The following is a 20,745-nucleotide window of genomic DNA, read 5'->3' as shown; positions in this document are numbered from 1 at the left end:
ATAACACGCAGCACGCGGCCGATTCAAAGGTAATTTTGAATGATCAATTTGTAATCATTTTAATAAACCTCTCGTAACAAGCTATTGCAGTTACATACAGGAAGTTCTTTTAGGTTTGCATTTATTTACTATTCTCACCAATATTTGGAGCTAATATACGTGACGTGGGAAGCGACGAGCTGAACCAGCCTCGTGTAAATCAGCGTCATTAACATACCTCAAGCTTCCTCTTCCGCGACCGTCGCTGTGCAAGTGGTTTGAACCCAAGGTCATGATTGGCCGATTATTGTGCAGCGTCCGATGCTGCTGTGATTCTCCTTAAATGATTCAAGGGACAATGAAAACCGTCGACAAAGTAATCACTGCCCAATCCTGGCATAGCAGGCTGGCGAATTACGTCCGCTTCCCAAGCGTCGCTCGTGTGGCGACCGAATCTCAGAACAGCGCCCTCCGCACGAATGAGTGGAACGAGTGTACGGCCGGGGGGGGGGGCGGGGGGTCGGGGCCTAGCGAGTCGCCCACCCATTATCCCATCAACCGTCGATTGAGGAAAGGGCAAGGGGGGCGTGGGTGTATGAGAGGGGGGGGGGTCACTCACAAAGGGGAACGAGTTTCCTGCGGAGTAAGAGAAACGGACCACTTTCGACCACTCATATCCTCACCCGATGCCTATCGATGAACGAACTGATGGCCGATGCTAGATTTCACACGACTGCGAAATTGCAATAAAGTCTGCTTCATAACCCAGGGGTGAGGCCGAGCTACCTTCCCACCTGCAAAGCAAGCCTTCTAGGATGGATTTGGAATTATTGAATTAGACGTTTTTAAATAGCTCGAGGTCAAATTTAAAGAAGGAAGGAAATCGCCTTTCATCATTAGATCACCGATCCACCCAACATTTTCAGGGAGTACTTTTCGGCCTCACGCGAGGCCGTATGCCCGCAATGCGCGCGTCCTTTATTCTCGGCAATCTGCGCCAAACTTCGCGTTCTCATTTCTGAAGTCACTTGAGTTGAGAATGCCCCCCAGGCACCGCTCCGACTCCAGGAAATCTTCATTATGGATCAAAGTTGATTTAGCGCATCATATCTTTCTTTTAATTATTCCTTCGTGCTCATTGACGAGATTGCGCGCCATGGACACACCCACGTGGCTACTCGGAATCACAGCGCAATGGACACTTTCTGTTCCGTGCGGCGAAGACAAAAAAAACCGGAAGGCACATCAACTATGAACAATTAAAAAGACAAGGAAGACCTCGGTTAATACTTTGGCATTCGCAAATAAAAACGCAATGATGGCAATGGCATTTCTGTCGGTCGATCCAAGTGCAGCTTGAGAATTGGGTCTAAGGTGCATGTCCAGGTACAACTTTTTCATTCGCATGCGGAAATATCACTCCGCCTATTGGCAACAGACACCGGGGGGGGGCGATTACCTCTCTACGTGGAAAGGCTATAGAATGGAATGGACGTAAACGAAGAATTGGACGAATGTTTTAACGCGTGATTTAACCGGACCCAAAATGACTTGCTGCGCTGGGTTACTCTGAGGGCGGCTTCGATCCCCTCGCCGTCCTGAGCGATCAAAAATGGGGAATGGGGGGGGGGGGAGGAGTCGGAATCATCGATTCGCCGTGGTCGACAGGCAGCAATTGCTTCATACTAGGCCACTGGACACCCTTGTGGCCTATTGATTTCATTCGACTTCTTTGCGCAGGGAGTTCTTCTTTCCGGAAGGCCTTCGAAGGCGAAGGCCTAAGTGCGGCATCCGTCGACCACGCCTCGTCCCAACCTCGATTCGTCCCAGCTGCATGTCGATTGTGCATCCATGAGTACACTAATAAAAGTAACCTCCATTAGTGGGGCATCGCCGGGCTGTATTTATTCAGGGGGGGCAAACGAATGTATTTCTCCTGTGAGCTTACATTTTCAGCATTAAGGTCTGTCAATCAATGTATTCAGTGTGTCTGTCCTCAACGATTTGTGTAACTAGCTGGTTTGTTGTTCGGGGATCGGGATGTTGCGGTGGCTAGAGTATTGGCTTCCCAACTAGAGGGCCCGGTTTCGAATCTCGGAGGTGGCAGATAGATTTTCAGTGGTATCCCGATCCCTACTTGAGGTACTTAGTGGAGGGTAATTTGAGTGAGTACGCCGTCTGTCGGATGGGATGTTAAGCTGTGTGGCCCCTCGGTGCCTCTCGTTAAGAGTAGGCTAATGCCGACGCCGAGTCTCTCTCCACCCTTCTTCCATCCCTATCCACCCCTAATGGCGAAAATGACCCCAGCTGTCGGTCACCTCCCCTTAAGCCACTGCTACTAATGCTACTGGTTTGTTGTTTCATCGGAGGAAACATTTATTTGGCATAATATACATGCTAACAAGAAAGACTCGTATTTTTCCACAGATTTACGTAAAAAGTACGAGTCTTTCTTGTTAGTATGGATATTAAATACTTCCACGAAGTGAAGCCTGAAACAATAGAATATATGGCATAATATAATTTGTACATAAAATCTAACAGTTTTTCTTCAAGATTATTTTTCACCAAGTGTTTCGAGGACTTTCTTTCACGCCTCCACTTCATTGACAAATGTTTCCTTTGTATTTTCCGTTAATAATGATTATATTTCCTATCATAATCTTATGGTTATGAAACTTTTCTACCTCTAACCAAGATAAAATCGTAAATCTACTTTGAATCGTGGGGTAAAATACTTAGGGATCGCACCAAATGTTGCGCTCGATCAGTTAAGATATAATCCGCAGTCGCGGCTTCAAGTCGAAGGGGAGGGGGCGCGGATCGAGCGAGCAACCGATTGGTCCATAATACCACCAATGGCATACTTCTCTCTCTCGCCTGACAGCGACGTGGGTGGGCGGAGGGTACATCAACGGAGCCGCGGAGATCTTGTTCACCAAGGGTGCGGTGTGGTGCCAGGTCCCCGTCGGATACAGCCTCAGCCTCCTCGCTGGTGAGTAGTGCACCGCAGGCGCGGGGGCGGATGTGCGCCGGAGAGGGAGGCCGGGGGCGGGGAGGGAGAACGGACACCAGCCTCGAGTTGGCACGAGGTCACTCACTCACTGGAACACCGACTCCCATCCCGAGTCCTCCGGCACACTCCTCACCTTCTCCCGTAGCAATGCCAAAGAGTGGCTCCGAACATTTCCCCATTCGAGGGGCGTGGCAGTCCAGGGGGAAGAGCGTCGGTCTACTGACACCGGAGGACCCGCGCTCAATTCTAAGGGATTCATGGAATATGCCATCGTTTTTCCCACAGAATGATTGTAAAAATTTTTTAATGCCCGTTATATCCACCATGCATCCATCATGAAGGGTGCTGCCCCATTATGTCCGCGGATGCGACACGCCACCAGATTATATGCACATCCCGAGTACATCGACTGCTGGGAAAAACAAACGGATGCCCGAACAATCTTACTTCACGGACTGTTTACTCTCCCGTTCTATTGTAGGATTTATTTCCAGGGCTGGTTTCCTGAAACCCTCTGTTAGCACGCGGGGTATTTTGTAGATGCAGAGAGGCCATTGTGTAGATGAATGCAGTGCTTCTTTTCGTTCTGCGGATATTCCTGCAGCTTTCAGTGGGCCACGTGCTTGTAAGCGGGTGGGTCAGACCGAGGGGGAATGGCCCCGGGCGGAGCAAGGGGCAGTGTGCCCCTCCGAGCCACGGGGCCCTCGCCCAGGAAATACATAGAATGCACGTGTATGTGGGCATTCGTTTGATTATCTCTACGTGGCAATCGCAGGAAAGGATTCCAGGGCAAGACATTCGTCGGGAAAGCTGAAAAAACGCCAGGAAAGGCGAATACTCACCACTGTCCCCCTGCACCCTTAAGCCTCCGTTAGCACTTAGGAATCCGAGGCCGATGGAGTGGTAAACAATGCTGCCATAAAATGGGTGCTCCCTTCTCTGGGGGTGATAATCAATTACCTAGGGCTTGTGGGGGTGCGCCCATACCCATCGCCTATGTTACGGGGTGTGTGTCCAGGGAGGGTCAGGGGGGATTATGACGCTAGTCTTATTATTGCATTTTTCAGCCATTTTCAAAGGAGAAAAAATTTTTTGATCTCAAGAGGTCATTTTGTTCCCATTGCTCAGCGATGAAACTGTATTATCAAACCAATTTGAAGCATTTGTCAACCTGTTAAAAGATATTTGCTTGTTTTCACCATTCTATATCTCCAATTCTGTTTTCTATAAAATTGAAAAAGTTTTCTTTTCTAAAGAGAAAGTACGTTTTCAGTAATGATCCTCGTGAAATCATAGGGAAATATGCTTCGGTCAAAACCAAATACGTTTTTTCCTATGTTTTATAAAAAGGCTTTTGTTTGGTATCACTATTGATAGCGCCGAATTACGTTATACGGAGGACTAGAGGTGGGGAAGTTTTTCATATTGCAGGCATTAAGAAGAGCAGGGGTTGAAGCGGTTGAACTTGGTCTTGTGTATTTTAAGGAAGACCCCTCAGCAATACTTCGTGTTTATGTTTTCCCGCGAGAAACAAGAGAGAACTGAACCAAGGGCATCGCGTGAAGTGGTGATATTATTCATAAAGTAAGTTTCGTTTCATGTTTTAGGAATTCAAAATAATAAATCGAAATAGGGTCATCACAGTATATATATATATATATAAGGTAATCTAACGGTTATGGTAGGTTTATAGATGGACACAACTACAAAATAAATATTTTGTAATTGCCTAAAAATATTCCACGATGGCTTCGGTGTAAAACTTGGTGACCAAGGCAACTCGGGCAGAACATTAAGTGTACTGGATAATAACTGCGAAAACGGTGAAAATGGGAAGAGAAAGCCTTTCCATTTTGGGGTATTTATGATCTGAAGAGAGCCCAAAATATATGTGACGATTCTAACATTCTTATGCTCTACTAGCATTAGAGAAGGATATAGAGTGAAAAATATGAGCAGCTATCCTCCAGAACCTCCTGTCAACGAGGCCAGTCCAGAAAGTAACCTCCGTTAAGCTATAAAATTACACTGGAACACATAGGTAGAGAAAATTTATTTTTTCATCTCAAAACAATGTACATCTCTACTATTTTTATTTACATTCGCCAAACAGATTTAAACATCTGTCATATCTCAGAAATCGTTTTCAAATTCCTTCAGCATTAAATTCCGCCGCCTGAGAAACCGACGACACGGAAACTCAATGTTCCTCGACGTCTAGACGAGCCAAAACATGTAGCCTACCACCACTGAAAAGTTAGCCTAGCCTAACTTTTCAGTCGTGTTCTAATGCAACAGAGTTGTAGAAATCTGTGGAAAAATTTCTGAAGGTTTTAGATGACGTAAAATGTTGGTATTCACTAACTTTTCGTCAATTTTCAGATGCAGTTAACTGTTCAACACCACAGACGGGCGGCCACTTTTGTCGTCATCATTGACATTTGTTTTCACTCTTCAACGAACGACAATACTGAAATACTCAACTCTCGTCTCTCATCACATTTGGTCCGTACATAGCACACGTTTCCCCACGAATGTCACCAGCGTTGAATTTGTTTCATCAATAGAAACATCATCACTGAACAGATTGTACATTTGGCGGGAATATCAATCGTATTGTTCATTTTGACTCGCTACTGTTGGCAAAGCGGCGCAACGTTCCAACCACTGTAGCTCGAAGTGTAGTGGTCTACTGTGTGAGTCAGTTCAGCGACTATTCACAAATGCTCACGCTACACGCAAATTGAGGTTGTTTTCTGGACAGTCCTCTTATGATTCATGTAGTACATCACGGCGCGGGCAAATGTGAGCCTTTCTCACCACACGCAACAACGAACCTCGGCAAATGGCGCCGAGGTTGGTTTGAGCATAGCTAATAGGAAGTCCCATGAATGCACACATCAAGGTGATGAGGGATCGAACTCCTTTTACTGTGCCGTCTGCGGAGGTTACCGAGGGAAAAATCACTCATCATGGGTGAAACGGAACGTTCACGATTTCGTCAACCGAAATCGATCCCGGGCCCTATCTGTCACTCGTCACCTATCTATTCTCTCGAGTACCAAGTTCATCTTTGTGACCGTGGACACTAGATAATATACCAGCTGATTTTGAAATATGGAACCTTGAGTCCGATGAGGAGTCTCAAAATACCTTCTGCAGTAGAAATCAGGGCATCTTTTGGCGGTGTGAGCTAAAGGACTGGTTTTCAGTGAAGGGCTTGACTGCGTTGCTTGAGACTGCAGAACTGTCAGGCTATAGGTTTACCTTGCTTGCTTCGGAAACCACTTTCTGGTTTCAAAAGCAAACATCCGAGGATACGGAATAGAGATTAGGAATTCATGGTGTCCATTTTCAAGGTGGCATTTTCATGGCATCACAACACTACGCACTAAGGTGATGCCTTAGTGCGTAGTGTTGTGATGCCATTCCGACTGATGCCACTCTTCGATATGGACTGATATGCGTTCGAGTGGAGACTTCATTGACTCATCAGAAAGAAGTGTCGAAGCAGTGCTGCTGCTCAATGGTAGCAAGTCCGCTTCAAACCCAGTTTGCTATCACAACGTCCTCCCGAAGTAGAACTACGAAGCGTCCCAACGAATCGCAACTGTAAGGATCACAGTTGAACCAAGTGAGGTGACATCTTGAAATAGCGTTCATTCAAATTGGACGCCGGGAGGACGGCACAAGCCAGCCGTGCTTTTAATGATGAGGAGGAAGAAGGCACAGCTGTAGACGCGCTCAGCATGGCATTGAAAAGCAATGGCCAAGAGGGGCTCCACCAAAAGCAGAAGATAAGGACGCCTCATGAGAAAGGATAGTTGATGCAAACGGCATCCTTGAACCCTGTTCTCACAATGAACTTGGCCCTATGATGCAATTTGGACGAGCTCTGCCGCAGGGAGGAGGGTGCTTCACATACCTGCGTCCAGATTAATCAAGCGAGAGGAAGTGGTGGGATGAAGAACCGGGGCCCGGGATTTTACGAGGGAGCAGGGAGTGCATTCGTGAAAGGGAATGGTGTGATTAACGGGCGGGCAAAGGGAGTTTCCTCCCTTCCTCCGCCATCAGAGCATTTAAGGAAACTCGATATTACAGGTTTCCGAAGACATCAAACGATCAGGCTTCGCTTTCTCCTCGGTCGCCGCTTTACTCGGCCACGATCATCAATCACCATAGCAGCTAAAATTTTCGTGTTCTCGCTAGGGGGAGTTTAGGATGGCGTTGCCCCGGGGTCCCACCCGGCTTACTTGGGGTAAGGGCCCTGCAAACGAGATGAAGGGGCGTGGCCGCGTGGTTAGGCGTCCAGCGCCCCTGACTGATTTCCTCACCCGGTGTCCGGGGCGACGTCTCGGGTCCGATCCGGGAAGATGGACCTTCACCGCGGCCCTCCGTGGGCCCTTGACCCCCTCTTCCCCCTCCCGCCGCCCCCGAAGCGTGGATATCCCTTATCTGACGGTGACGATGGAACAGATGCCGTGGAGGGCGCCCCACCCCACATCGAGCGCCTTGGCCGACCGAAGAAAACGCAAGCGCCAAATGCGTCATTGCGGACGGCCGCGTGCATTTGTTTGTGATTCGCGGCGGTGTGGACTCGTCTTGCATCGATTGGCGAGCGATGCCGTCCGTGGGGAGCGGCGTTCGCAAAAGGTCGCGCCCCGCCACGACCGAACGAGATCAGCCGATGGAATGAGGCAAAGCGTCACTCGCACGGGGGAATTAAAGCGCCCCCCGCGCATGCAACACGAGCGCGGGCCGCACGTCCCTCCACGGCCGCCCTTTCGTCTTCCGTAGGCATGATCTTCACCGGGCGGATGCGGAAGGCGCGCTACGTGACGATGCTGGACCCGTTCCAGGAGAAGTACGGCAGCCGCGTGGGTGGACTCCTCTTCATCCCGGCGCTCTGCGGCGACGTCTTCTGGTGCGCCTCCATCCTCAACGCCCTCGGTAAGCCCCCTCCACTCCTGCGTGCTAGACCCGGGATCGAATCCTGGCTGCGACTGGACTCTCCAGTGGTACCCCGATGGGGCGCTTGGGGTGCTTCCTGGAGAGCACTTCCAGAGGAATACGCCGTCTGTCGGATTGGAAATTAAACTGTTGGATCCGTGGGCGCCTGTCGTTGAGAGCAGCCAAATGCCGACGGCTTCTAATTTAGAGCTAGGAGGAGGCTAACGCTTCTCTCCAACCATCCCGCAAAGAGCTTTCCTCTTTCTAAAATGACCCGCCCGTCCCTGATAGAGCGAATGCCCCCGGGAGCGGGTTGCTTCCCCAAGAGCCACCGCCCAACACCACCCTACAGTAAGGAGCCGTCGTAAGGCGAGAGGGGGGCAGGGACACGAAGGGGTGTTACACCATCGGAATTGGAGCCGCGGGTGTACAGGCGTCGCCAAGGAACAAGCAAGCGAGAGGGACACAGCCATCCTTTTTTGGAAATTAAATACGTAGTATGACTATTGCAATTGATTTCAAAGGGCGCATTTATTCAATTTCAAGCCACCGACACCTGAGGATGGTTCAAACGAGGGCCATTGGGTCCCGACTCTTGCCGGTGGTCGCGCCCAAAATGCGCCAAACAATGGATCCTATATATATATAATTAGGTAATCCACCGGTTAAGGTAGGTTTTTGGATGGACATAATTGATAATTAAATAATTTACGACAACTAGCAAAAAACAACATCCAACTCTACATCAGGTCCCTCTTCAGCTCTGAGTACTCTCTTCCTCCCTTCATTCCGTCCAATATTCCTATCCTGTTCCTTCCCTTTCCTCGTTTCCCTAACATTCTCCCCTCCATTACAGTCTTCAACAACCCACTGCCGTTCAATAACCCCTTCATCCACTTTTCCTGCCTACATAGGATTTCTCCCAACAAACCCCTCTCTTCACCCACCATACCAAGTACTCCCTCATTTGTTTTCTTCTCTGTCCATTTCACCTTCTCCATTCTTCTCCACACCCACATTTCAAAAGCCACCAGTCTACGTCTATCCTCCTGCTTCAATGACCACGTTTCCTCGCCGTACATAGCTGCGCTCCATAACCAAGTTTTATCGAATCTTTTCTTAACATCCTTACTCAACGTCCCTGTCATCAACTCCCTCCTCCTTGTGAAAGCCTCTTTGCCTAGCGCAATTCTTCCCCTTACGTCCCTACTACTTCGACCGTGTTGGTCCAAAACATTTCCGAGATACGTAAACCGTTCTACCAGCTCTAATTTTTTTCCTCCTATTTTAACATTAAGCTTAGTCTTTTTCTTTCTAGAAAATCGCATAACCTTTTTTTATTAATACTGATTCTCATCCCATGCCTGTCGCACTGAATTTCCAATTCAATCAGCAATGCTTGCAAACCCTTGGCTGACCGACAAACTAAAGCTTGATCATCAGCATACCTAACTGATTTTACGAATTCCCCGCCCACTTTCATTCCTACCTCGAGTTCTTCCCATGCCTCTTTGATCATTTCCTCTGCATACGGGTAGAACAGCAACGGTGATAATGAGCAACCCTGCCTTACACCTCTTCCTAACACTGCCCATCCGGACTCCCCGTTCCCCACTCGCACCTGAGTAGTCTGAGATATGTACAGGTTGCGGATTAGCCCCCTTTCCCTCCAATCTATTCCTATTTTCTGCGATATACTCATTAGTTTTTCCCAATTCGTTCTATCAAACGCTTTTTCGAAATCTACGAAACAGGCAAATACCTCCTGGTTGAGTTCTATACTCCTCTCGATTAATAATCTTATTACTGCAATGGCATCACGCGTATCTCTCCCCTTCCTAAACCCAAACTGATCATTCCCATAGTAATCATTTGCCCTATTCTCTATCTTTTTGTTTATGATCCTTAAAACAACCTTAGCTGCGTGGGATATCAGACTTTTTGTCCTGTAGCCCTCACATGATGTAGCCTATACCTTTTTCGGAATAGGAACTAAAACTGATCTCACAAAGTCTTCCGGCCAGATTCCCTCCTCATAAATACTACGGATCAGCCCATATAGCTTCTTCCTCCCACATTTTCCTAAGCATTTTAAAAGTTCCACGGGAATGTTATCCACCCCCACGGCCTTATTTAGTTTCATCTCCCTTAATGCCCTTTCTATCTCATTGTCTAGTATGCCTGGACCTAAGCTGTCTTCCTCTACGTCATTTTCTTTTTCAATGTCTCACTTTGTTGGTCTGAGTTCTTTACTATACAGTTCTTCTATATACACCTTCCATCTCTCTTGGATCTTTCCTGCGTTAACTATTACCTTACCCGCCTTATCTCTAACTGTTAGCATAGCTCTTCCTTTCTTACTTCCCAATAACGATTTAACTTTGCTGCACAGCGCACCGATCACCCTTCCTCTGAAGACTTTCCATATCCTCGAACTGCATCTTCCACCATGCTTCTTTTGCTTTATTTTTTGCCCGCCTCAATTCATTGTTCAATTCTTTGTACTTCATTTTGCCTAATTCTGTATTTACATTCTTCCATTTTCTCCTCTAATCCATCTTGGAAATCATCTCATCGGAGATCCATGGTTTCCTAATCCTTTTAACTTTAACGGTTCCAATAGTATCTTTTGCGGCTTTAGACAACTTTGTCTAGGAACTTTCCCATTTTTCTTCGATAGTACATAGCTCTTTACCAACCTCCATGATTTCCTCTACCGTCTGTTTGTATTCCTTCCTTTTCAAACCATGTAATGCTTCTACATTCCATTTTCTAACCCACCGCCCCTGCCTTATCTTTTTGAAACGGAAGCTACATTTCATAAAAACTTAATTGTGGTCTGAGTCCGCATCAGCTCCCGGAAAGCTGTGCGAATTTATCACGCTGTTCCTAAACCTGTGTCTAACCAGGATATAATCTAGCTGATACCTTTCTGAGTCACCTGGCGTTTTCCAATTATACCTGCGTCTTTTGTGGTGTCTAAACCAAGTGTTGGTGATGGCTTTCTCCCCGCGGTCTTTCCTCGTGCCTAAACCGTAGTGCCCCATCTCATCACCTTCTCTTCCTTCGCTTACCGTCGTATTCCAATCCCCCATCACTATCAAATATTTCCCTGCGGGAACACACGCGATTATGTCCTCTAACTGATCGTATATCCTATCGACCTCTTCTTCCTTATGGTTGCTCGGTGGCATGTATTCCTGGATAATAACCAAGTTCGTCGGTTCTGCTTTTATTTCTATTAGTAATAATCTATCCGTTGCTTCTTGCTACCTTTTCATTTAATACTATGGCAACCCCTCGTTGGCTCTCGTTCCCGCCGCTGTATATTATTCTAAAATTATCACTCCAGTAATCCCCGCTATCCTCCCATCTCACTTCACATAGACCTAAAATATCTATATTTCCCCTTTCCATCTCTCGCTTAATATTCCCCATTTTCCCTGTCCTCATCATTGTCCTAACATTCCCCGTTCGTATTCTAACTAATTTGGTCTTCTTCTGCTGCGTCTTCTGTCCTGCTGCTACTGGTTTTCCCATGCAAGGGTTTCGTGAGATGACGATCGCGGAAGCCTTGCCTCCCCCGCTGCCGGGCACGAAACACGGCCGATTGGGCCGAGCCCCGTAGTTGCCAGGATTCAAAATCTCTTTAGTTGCCATCATATTTATCTTGGGAATGATAATTGAGGTGGTTTCCCGTTGCCTTCCTCAATAGCGTTTTCAACGTGACACCATCACTTACTGGCCGCCCCACTGGGGTCCGACGCCATTGCAGCCGCCTCACTGAGGAACAGACGCTGCGTGGACTACCTTTCGTCTGGCTCCTAACCTTCGACCTATCTGGCATGGGTGACCCTACCAGGAGCAATTATTATTTCTCCCGCCAGCACAGCTCTAGGGGTCATTGGAACGCACAAGCCCTTCCACCACGTCAAGGTTGCAGTCCTAATAGTCCTAATATTTCCTAATGGTGCAAATGATCTTTGCTTTTTGTCGCCCCCCATAAAAATTATACTATTATATACAAAAACCATAAACACAGTAATCAACCCGAAGGTCGGTTTGGTAGGTATTGGCAGAGTTCACCCAGTACTAAGCCCTATACGGCGTGTGAAATTCACACATCAGGGTAGGGGGGCCAGTTCCTTTCCCTGTGCCGGTTATGGTTTCCCAGGAAGACCTGGTACCCGAAAAATCACATAGCTTGGGTGGAGCTGCAGCTGCCCAGAGAAAAATACCCGGGAATCGAACCCGTGCCCTCCGGTCAGTAGAACTACTGCGGCGGAGGAAATCTCCACTCGGCTTTAAGTGTTCGGCGGGGGGTGGCGGGGGAGAGTTTGGAGACGGAGAGGTTCTTCTCGCGGCGGAGGGGAGGGCGGTCCTTTGATTGCGTGCCTAGCTTTATGTGTGCGTCAGACGGAAGCTAAGTTTTAATTCGTTATTAAAAAATAATGGTAATTTCAACGCGTAATTCTCGCTCTATCGGTTTTTAAAAACGAGTAGAATTTCATAGTTATGCTAGGTTGTACCCTGTACAGAGTAACACTTCGGAAAGGATTAGTTATTTTTTCAGCCGATTATCCTCAAGCGATATCTTGGTGTTATTCCTTTGATAAGATTAAAATTAGCTGAAATGAAAACGATAGTATGTCAAAATATGCTATATTTACTTTAAAATACGCAAATATGAAGGTCCCTGAAACCTACCTAGAATGCTAGCCCAATGCCTATATCGCGCGGTCCTTTTTATGTAAGGCTTCAGATACACGTATATTAAATCAGCGTAATAATCCCATAAACCATAGAAAGCATCTATTTAAAATTAATTCGATATATTTGGTGAGCATGGTAGTTTTGAGTGATGTTGATGTATGCTGTAATTAGTGTCATAATCAGGGTACGAGGTCAGTCCGGAAAGGATGCAGCCATGCATTATTTGGAGAAAAATACCCTACTTAGAACAGTCAGGCGTTAGTCCCCTGCGCAGTGCTCCCCTTGGGACCTCACGTGCTTATCCTAGTTTCCCTTTTCGAAGCAATCGGCTAAGCCCTTTTTCGGAATGGCAATCAGCTGCCTCGTCGTATTCTCATCTGTATCTTCGACCCACTGTTTGGATAGCTGATCTTTTGTCTCAGGGTCAAATCCGTACACCCAAGACTTATCGTTGGTTATTGGAAAACGTGCGTCATCTTTTGCGCCTTGGAGTAAGTTCTCTGCAACTAGAGCACTAAATTCTTGATGCTGATGAGACGGAGAAGAATGCTGGGACGAGGCAGCTGAGGACCGTTTCGATTGAAAGGAATTTGCCGATTGTTTTGAAAAGTTAAAGGGGACTTGGGTATAATTGTTCTCGATAGGCTATGCTTCATAAAATATTGCATAGCTACCGGACATACTTCGTATGCATCTCATAGCAAAAAATATTTTTGAAACATTAAAGAATGTAATGATAATGACACCACATTATTAATTAATTTTTTAAGCTCACTGCTAAATTCAAATCGAAAAACATTTTATTTTCAGTTAAACATGAATTATTTTAATATGCTGTTATTCTAAGTGTCAAGCATTTCTCATCATTAAAATCACTCATCATTAAAATCAGCTTCTGTTCAAAACGCAATCAAACATTCTCAATGTGTAGAAATATCAGTATACATTTAGGTTGTTGAATTCCGTCATAAGAATTCGAGATGACTTCACTTCGTTCAGAATTTTAAAGGCGGATAAAGGACGCTTTGTGTGCCTTCCTTATGTAATATGCCCTTGGAGTGGTGGAAGGGCCTGTGTCTTCTGATGATCTGATGAAGGGCTGCTGCATTCTAATAGAGCTGTGCTGGTGCGAGCAATGACGATTGCTCCTGGTAGGGTCACCCATGCCAGATAGGTCGAAGGAGAGGAACCAGAAGAAAGGTAGTCCGCGGAGCTTCTGTTCCTCAGAGGCAGCTGACCCCAGTGGGGCGGCCATTTGACAGATGGTGTCACGTTAAAAACAATATTGAAGAATGCGAAGAGAAACCACCTCAATTTATCATACCAAGAATACCATGATGAACAGGATTACTAGAATGAGTCCTGGCAACTACGGGACTCGGCCCATATCGTCCGTGTGTTGCTCCCGGCAGCAGGGGAGGCAAGGTTTTCACGGTCGTCATTCGCGTAATCCTTGCAAAGCGAAATCAATTGCAGCAGCAAATAAAATACCGAATAGGACCGAACCAATTACAACAGGGTGTTGCTACTATGTTAAGAACAGGGAAAACATAATATAAAGCAGGGAGGAAATGGAGATATAGATATTTTAAGGTCATACGCGGTAGGATGGGCGGACAGCGAGGATTATTGGAGCGTTGAAGATAAAGTGATATAGAGTGGAAGGGAAGAGAGCCAGTGAAGAGTGGCAGTAGTAATGTACAAAAAGGTAGAATGAAGCGCAGTAAGCATATGGCAGGCCAGTAATCGAATATTATTCGTTGAGGTAAAACCTGAATCACCAATATTTGTTCTTCTTCAGGTCAAAATGCCTACAAGTTATTGTTGGTAGAAATAGATAGCTAATAACGTAAGAAGTGATTGAGTATTTTTCCTGTTGAATGTGCCTGATAGACGTGGCGATCATAACGCGATCGTGGCTGGCCAGGGAAGAGCGTAAGAGTAGTGAAGAGGAAAGGAGAGGCGACCGACATCTATTGGGCATTATTTGGGTAATCACAAGACTTAGACGAGTGATTTGGTAGAGATAGGATTTCGGGTGATTGGGCAGCGGTGGAGAGAAACCCAGCGCCGATATTGGCCTACTCTTAAGGTAAGGCGTTAACGCTCCCAGCATCCAACTGTCTCTCAGAACAGGGAGCACCAACCAACGCAATCCGCGCGTTGGCGAGACACGCCCGTGGGGGAGGGGGGTGAAATGATCAAAAGTCGTCATTTCCTGATGAGCAGGGATTGCCTGGAGGAAGGGAACGCGCACGCATCACGGGAGAGGGTGTGATGGCCCCGCGCAAATGTGCCGAGTCCACGTGGCGTGAAGGGGTTTCTCCTCCCGCACCATTCCAACTCTACTTTCGCGTCCATCCCATGGCATTTGCTATTCCACTGAGTTTCGCGGAATCTCGACGCCCCCGCTCCGCATCGTTCTCCCCATTTCGCTACCCCCCTCCCCCCCAAGAGCCCATAGGCCAATAATATTCCGTACACCCTATCCCCGATATATATATCTATTGATGATATCGCAAATGGTAATAGCCCGCCATATTAGTGATGTTGATCGGAAATAACGATGACCGACGTATTTCATCGAGGGTTGGGGCAAGGCGTTCTCTCCCAGGTTGTGTTGCCTCCATCACCGTCTTCCAAAGGCAGGTCCTTGCTATGTCTTCCTATTGACCTCTCGCCCTCCATCGATGCTCCCTTCATTCAAACCTGATATGTTTCAATACCCCTCAGTACTTGTAATGTCCCCAATTAATTAATGTCTATGGTCATCCTCACTTCTTTGCTGCCATAATATTTTATGCCAGTATCGATTCAAATCGCTCCCTCCCTCGCACATCCTTCCACCTGCCGATTCTCTCGATCGTCTGCCGCCGCGAGGATCCTGCTTCCGGCCATGAGAGCCCATCGGTCAACTCTCTCGTGTTTGTGACGTGGGAAGCAACGGCAGCAGGATGATCGAGGCTCCTGACGTTTTGTTTGGGTGTTCCGGGGACTGCCCTGGGATCACTTTCACTGATCACTTTCGCCCGGTCATTGGGTGTTCCCTTCCTGATCGAAGCTCCGTCACATTTTGCACGTGTTCCTTGACCATCAACAAATGATGTCCGTGCGTCGGACTGCAACGCTACCTTTGGCGATGCTCCCGTAGGCATGCAAAGCGCTCTGAATCCCAAGCCATTTCTGGCACCGAAAAAGAGACAGAAAATACATTCTACGCACATTTCCGCAATTTAGGATCAGGAATATCATCTTTCATTTGCTTTCCTAACTCCTGACACTTTCCATTTCTACACTTTTTAAATATCAAGTGCGTGAAAACATTTATAATTGTCACAATTAGACCTACCCATGATTTTCTAATGATTTGTGGATGAATATTTTGCGCATCTTCATTTAAATTAGAATTCAATCCACCATGTCCATACAGAAAGTATATTTTATGACGAAATTTAACTTATTTTCCCTTCTGTCGACACTCCTCATTGGTCGTTCAATCCTAAGATTGTTTGACTGCAGTCATCCATCCTACCCTATCTGATGATAATTGGCTTACTTCCCGGTATTTTTTTGCAATATACTTTCTTTCTGTCGACGCTAAATCCAGTTTTTAATTCCATCTTAAGTTAACAATCATTCTTTTTCACGGCCTGGCTGCAGTTTTTGAATGGCCCGTTTGATGTAACTATCTCACCGAAAACAGTTGGCTGTAAATTTGAAAAATGTCTAGTCAAATGTATAAGTAGCCTCTCGCGTGCAGTCAAGATGCAGTCGAGATGCAGTGCGCCCTTCGCATCGGGAGGAAGGCGAAGGGGGGGTTGCTGGACGGAGGGCGGGGAGGGTCTTTTCTCCAGGCCTCACTCCTCCAGTCGGGAGGAATGGCGAGGCGTTTCGTGAAGGCCTTCCCCTCACCTCCCCGCCAGGATCCTCCCTCGTGGTCATCCTGGGGCTGGACAACACGGTGTCCGTGGTTCTGAGTGCTGTGTTCGCCGGCGCATACACCGTGGCCGGAGGCTTCCACGGAGTCACCTACACCGACGTCATCCAACTGATGTGCATCGCCTTCGGCCTGGTGAGCTAACTACTCCCCCTGCACCATCTCCCTTCGAGCGAACCGAAACACCGTCCGTCAATCCTAAAACAAAGCCTTTGATGCGCACGAAAATTGTTGGGGTGAATCACATTCATTTTGAAATCTCTCCCAAATAATGGCCAACAACGCCCGGCGAGTGTGCCACGGGAAAACAAGGGGCGTAATAATGGTCACGTGTTTCATAATTTTGCGACAATTTGAGGCGAACAACAATCGCCAGCCATAGCTCCATTACTGCCCTCATAGAAGGAGCTGGCGACACTAAAATCAATTGAACGGCGTACCCTAACACCTCCGCCGTACACATTAGGGATACACTATTCAAGGACATGCAATGCCCTGGCCCTCAGACTTCAGTGCTCCAGATAGCCATTGGAAGTGCCCTAGCTGTGCGCTTTCTTGGGCACTGCATCAGTTTTCCCGGAAATCTTAAAGAACATAGAGAGCCCGCCCCAATGGCGCGTTTCCACGGCCAATCAGAGCTCAGGGGACACAGATTATGAGGCTCGCCCCCGAGGGCCACCCTACCCCATTCAACTTCCATGGCGGTCCTCACTTCTGTTGTCTTTTATATTTAAAAACGCAGCCCTCCCCGTGTTTTCATTCGAGCAATTCGTTATATTGCAGTGCATTTGGAAAAGTGAACGGCATTATTTTCAAGATACCATCACCAGTAAAATTAAACTGTTTGGCACGAAGATTTTCATCATCGTCATAAGTAATGACTGAAGAGAACGAAATATCGCGGAGTGAACAGACACCGCTTCAGACATGCGATTGACATGATCCGGATTGAAACATGAGACTATCAGTGAATATGCACATTGTACTTCGATACAAATTGGTATTCCTCGTGGGAAAAAATATCCCAAATATTTTTCCAAGTATACGTACATATGGCTGCGAGGGTTTTCGCGGCGGTGGTTTGAAGGATTCTGCATCGTCGGGTTTCACCGCGTCGTCGTTTGATGCTGACAACAGTTTCGCCGAAGTTGCATTCGGCGTCTTCAGGTCGAAGATGAGGGACACGGTTTTTCAGTTTTAAAGGTTTTTATTTGCCAAAAGTTGTTTTACAATATATTTACAATATGAAATAGTTTGGTTTCGACAAACGCCCGTTATAGGCCGAAGCCTCTTTGGGCCGGAGAAAAGACGGAAGTTTAAGGTGATATAAATGCGGTCGCATTGCAGTGAGTGGCTTAGGGTGCCATGTGTAAAACATTGGCTTTTGACTATTGCTCCGGGGTGGCATTTGGCCGGGTATTCACCCGAGGGAGTGAGGGAACCCGGAAAAACCTCACTCAGGCCGCCTTAAGTAAACCGCGTTTAAGGAAAAACAGGTTTTACCGTGAGGCGGTGCAAGAGGGGGCCAAAACGTGAAGCGTCATAGGTTGAATTACATTTGTTAGAGGCATTTGGCCTTCCCTCGTTTGTCCGTCAAGCGGCAAGGTCATTTTTCTCCGTTAAACATGAAATACAGGATATTTACATTTGATACAGCATAGGTATTTTACATGGATATTTACAAATTGTTGTTTTAAAAAACAGAGATATTTGAACAATGCAAGTATAACAAAAGTATAAGTAAACAAGTAAAAAGTATAATAAAAGTACAACAGATAAAATAAGTATTAAAAGTGGTTATTGTCAGTAAGGGGCATCGTTCCGTGAAGCGGCAGAAGAGTAGTGAAGCAAATGATGACCCCTGCTATTTCAGTTCTTTCGTTGGTCTTCTTTGACCTTGAATTGCAGAGGTGGTGATGATGAAGTTAATGGGTGAAGTCCCTCGGAGGAAGATTGTTTTGCTGATTGTTATGCCTTTCTCACGTCGCTGGTGGTCGGTTTTGCTGGAGGTCTGCGATGAATTGCCAAGGAGAAAGGAAAAGGGCGGCAGATTATTTAAGAAAAACAAGATACGTTGTATTCACTGTGCAACCTTTTGCGAAACAAACGGAAGCACAGTATTTCGTGAAAGACTCGGTTAGTTTAGTTTAGTTTTGGAGGTCTTTATTTCCGTATAGAAACAGCGTACAAGAAATGCATAAAATATATGATTGAAACATGACATAACAATACGGAAACCCCGTTTTAGGATAAACTCCTCCCTGGGGGTGGAAAAATTAAATAATGAAAGGCTACAAGATGGTAGCGGCTGCGGAAAAACCTATGATTTCTTTTCTACGGGAGCGGTATCAGCCCGGCATTCACCCATGGGCGGAGGGAAACCCGTAAAACCTCCGCCAGGCCACCGGAGAAGACAAGAATAACAAATTTATAGATAATAATAAATAATGAAACAAACGTAATTGTAACGGTGACAACAGTAGCAACAATACAATAATCAAACAAATGGTAACAACAATAAAGAAACGATATACGGTAACAACATAAGGATAACAGTGTATAACAAATGTTTTAAAAGGCACTTCACTTTAGTCATTTTAGTCACTTCACTGTGTGTGGTCAGTCACTGGTTCGGTGCGCCTTTTTCTTCTGCGGGGCGGGCGAAATAGCGGCAGGTCTGGATCCGGCTGCAGACATGGTGGGAGTGGCAGAATAGTGCGGACTCGGTGGGGTGGCAGGTCCACTTCAGGGGAAGAGGGTGGTGATGACTCGTGCTGGTGACTGTAATTTCACAACGGGGCGAGGGCGTCGGTTGTTCAGTTCAGTTTTAAAGGTTTTTATTTCCGTATTACAGAGTACAGATTGTAAAGAGAATATAAACAATATATAAACATAACAAAAACAACACGGAAACCCCGTTATAGGATCATGATCCTCTTCGGGGTGGAAAAAATAAATAAGGACAGGCCACAAAGAGGGTAGCGTTTGCGGAAAACCTTTCTAGTCTTTTCTTTTCTACGGGAGCGGTATCGGCCCGGCATTCGCCCAAGGGCGGAGGGAAACCCGTAAAACCTCCGCCAGACCACAGGGCGTCGGATTTTTGCCACCCTTATATAGGTGGTCCCGTCTAGTGGCTGCTCGCTGATTGGTCCGTTCCCGGAGAACTCTCTTCCACGCGTTGTGGAGATGGTAGCCTTCATCTCTGTTAATGTTCTCCGGGTTTTTTGCGATCTCAATTGCTTCTCTAATTAATCGTGGGTAGTATCTACTCTCCTTTGCTATTACGTTTGCTTTTTGGAATAATATCTCGTGACCGGGTTCACTCCATTGGTGTTCTGAAATGGCCGACAGGTGAAACTGCTTATTTGTTGTTGCCCGGAGGTGTTCCTTCTTCTGAACTTTCCGGCCTCGCCGGCCGGCCGTCCTCGGTGGCGGCGGGGTAACGTCCTCGCCTACCAATCCAGAGGTCGCGGGTTCGATTCCCGCCCTAGGGTTTGGTTGCATGTGATTGTCTTCAATATAATGTCTGTAATGTACGGTTAGGTGGAAGAAGAGACTATTAGTCTCAACCTCGCCCAATTAAGCCGATAAATAAATAAACTTTCTTTGATCGGCATACTTCCCCGATGTAGGCTTTCCCACATGAGCAGGGTACTTGGTAGACCCCTTCAAATAGGTCTTTCGGAATTTTTTGGAAACGGACCGATCATTCTACGCAACGCTAGACCACCTAAGGCGAATATCACAACTGCCGACAGACGAGCTCTGAAGAAACTGCAAGAAAACGAGAGCATTCTCATAATATCTGCAGGCAAAGGGAACGCAACTGTGATAATCAACAAAGAGAACTACCGGAGCCAAATAACGAAACTTCTCCAGGATGGAACGTATAAGAAACTGAAGACCGACCCGACAGCAAAAATAGAGCGAAACCTCAGAGCTCTGATAAAGAAATCTCTCATCCCGAGGGAAGAATAACGTGGACTATTTTCTTCGGCCCCAAAACCACCGAGATTATACGGACTGACATCAGTATTTTTACATTCCTCCAGTTTTCTTCCCGTTCTTTCTTAAGAATGCTTCGAGTGTAGAGTTGGCCTATTACATGGCTGATTTCCCAGACCCCCCGACCTGATTCTATTATTGACTC

At 46.7% G+C, this 20,745-nt stretch overlaps 1 protein-coding gene across 1 annotated transcript in view; it reads left to right on the top strand.

Annotated features, from left to right (window-relative positions):
* Window positions 1-20,745, top strand: part of LOC139689296 (high-affinity choline transporter 1-like) — a 56,901-nt gene that overhangs the window by 13,613 nt on the left and 22,543 nt on the right. Inside the window, exons 2-4 of the mRNA XM_071586364.1 lie at window positions 2,867-2,974; window positions 7,793-7,945; window positions 16,582-16,730. Of these exons, the coding sequence (XP_071442465.1) occupies window positions 2,867-2,974; window positions 7,793-7,945; window positions 16,582-16,730 (410 nt within the window). The remainder of the gene's footprint in view (window positions 1-2,866; window positions 2,975-7,792; window positions 7,946-16,581; window positions 16,731-20,745) is intronic.

Source organism: Hetaerina americana, unplaced genomic scaffold (genome assembly GCF_022747635.1).
Source record: "Hetaerina americana unplaced genomic scaffold, ioHetAmer1.1.p SCAF_22, whole genome shotgun sequence".
In the NCBI taxonomy this organism is placed as follows: domain Eukaryota; kingdom Metazoa; phylum Arthropoda; class Insecta; order Odonata; family Calopterygidae; genus Hetaerina; species Hetaerina americana.
Note: the sequence above shows the minus strand (reverse complement) of the source record. Positions and strands in the feature narration are given on the sequence as shown.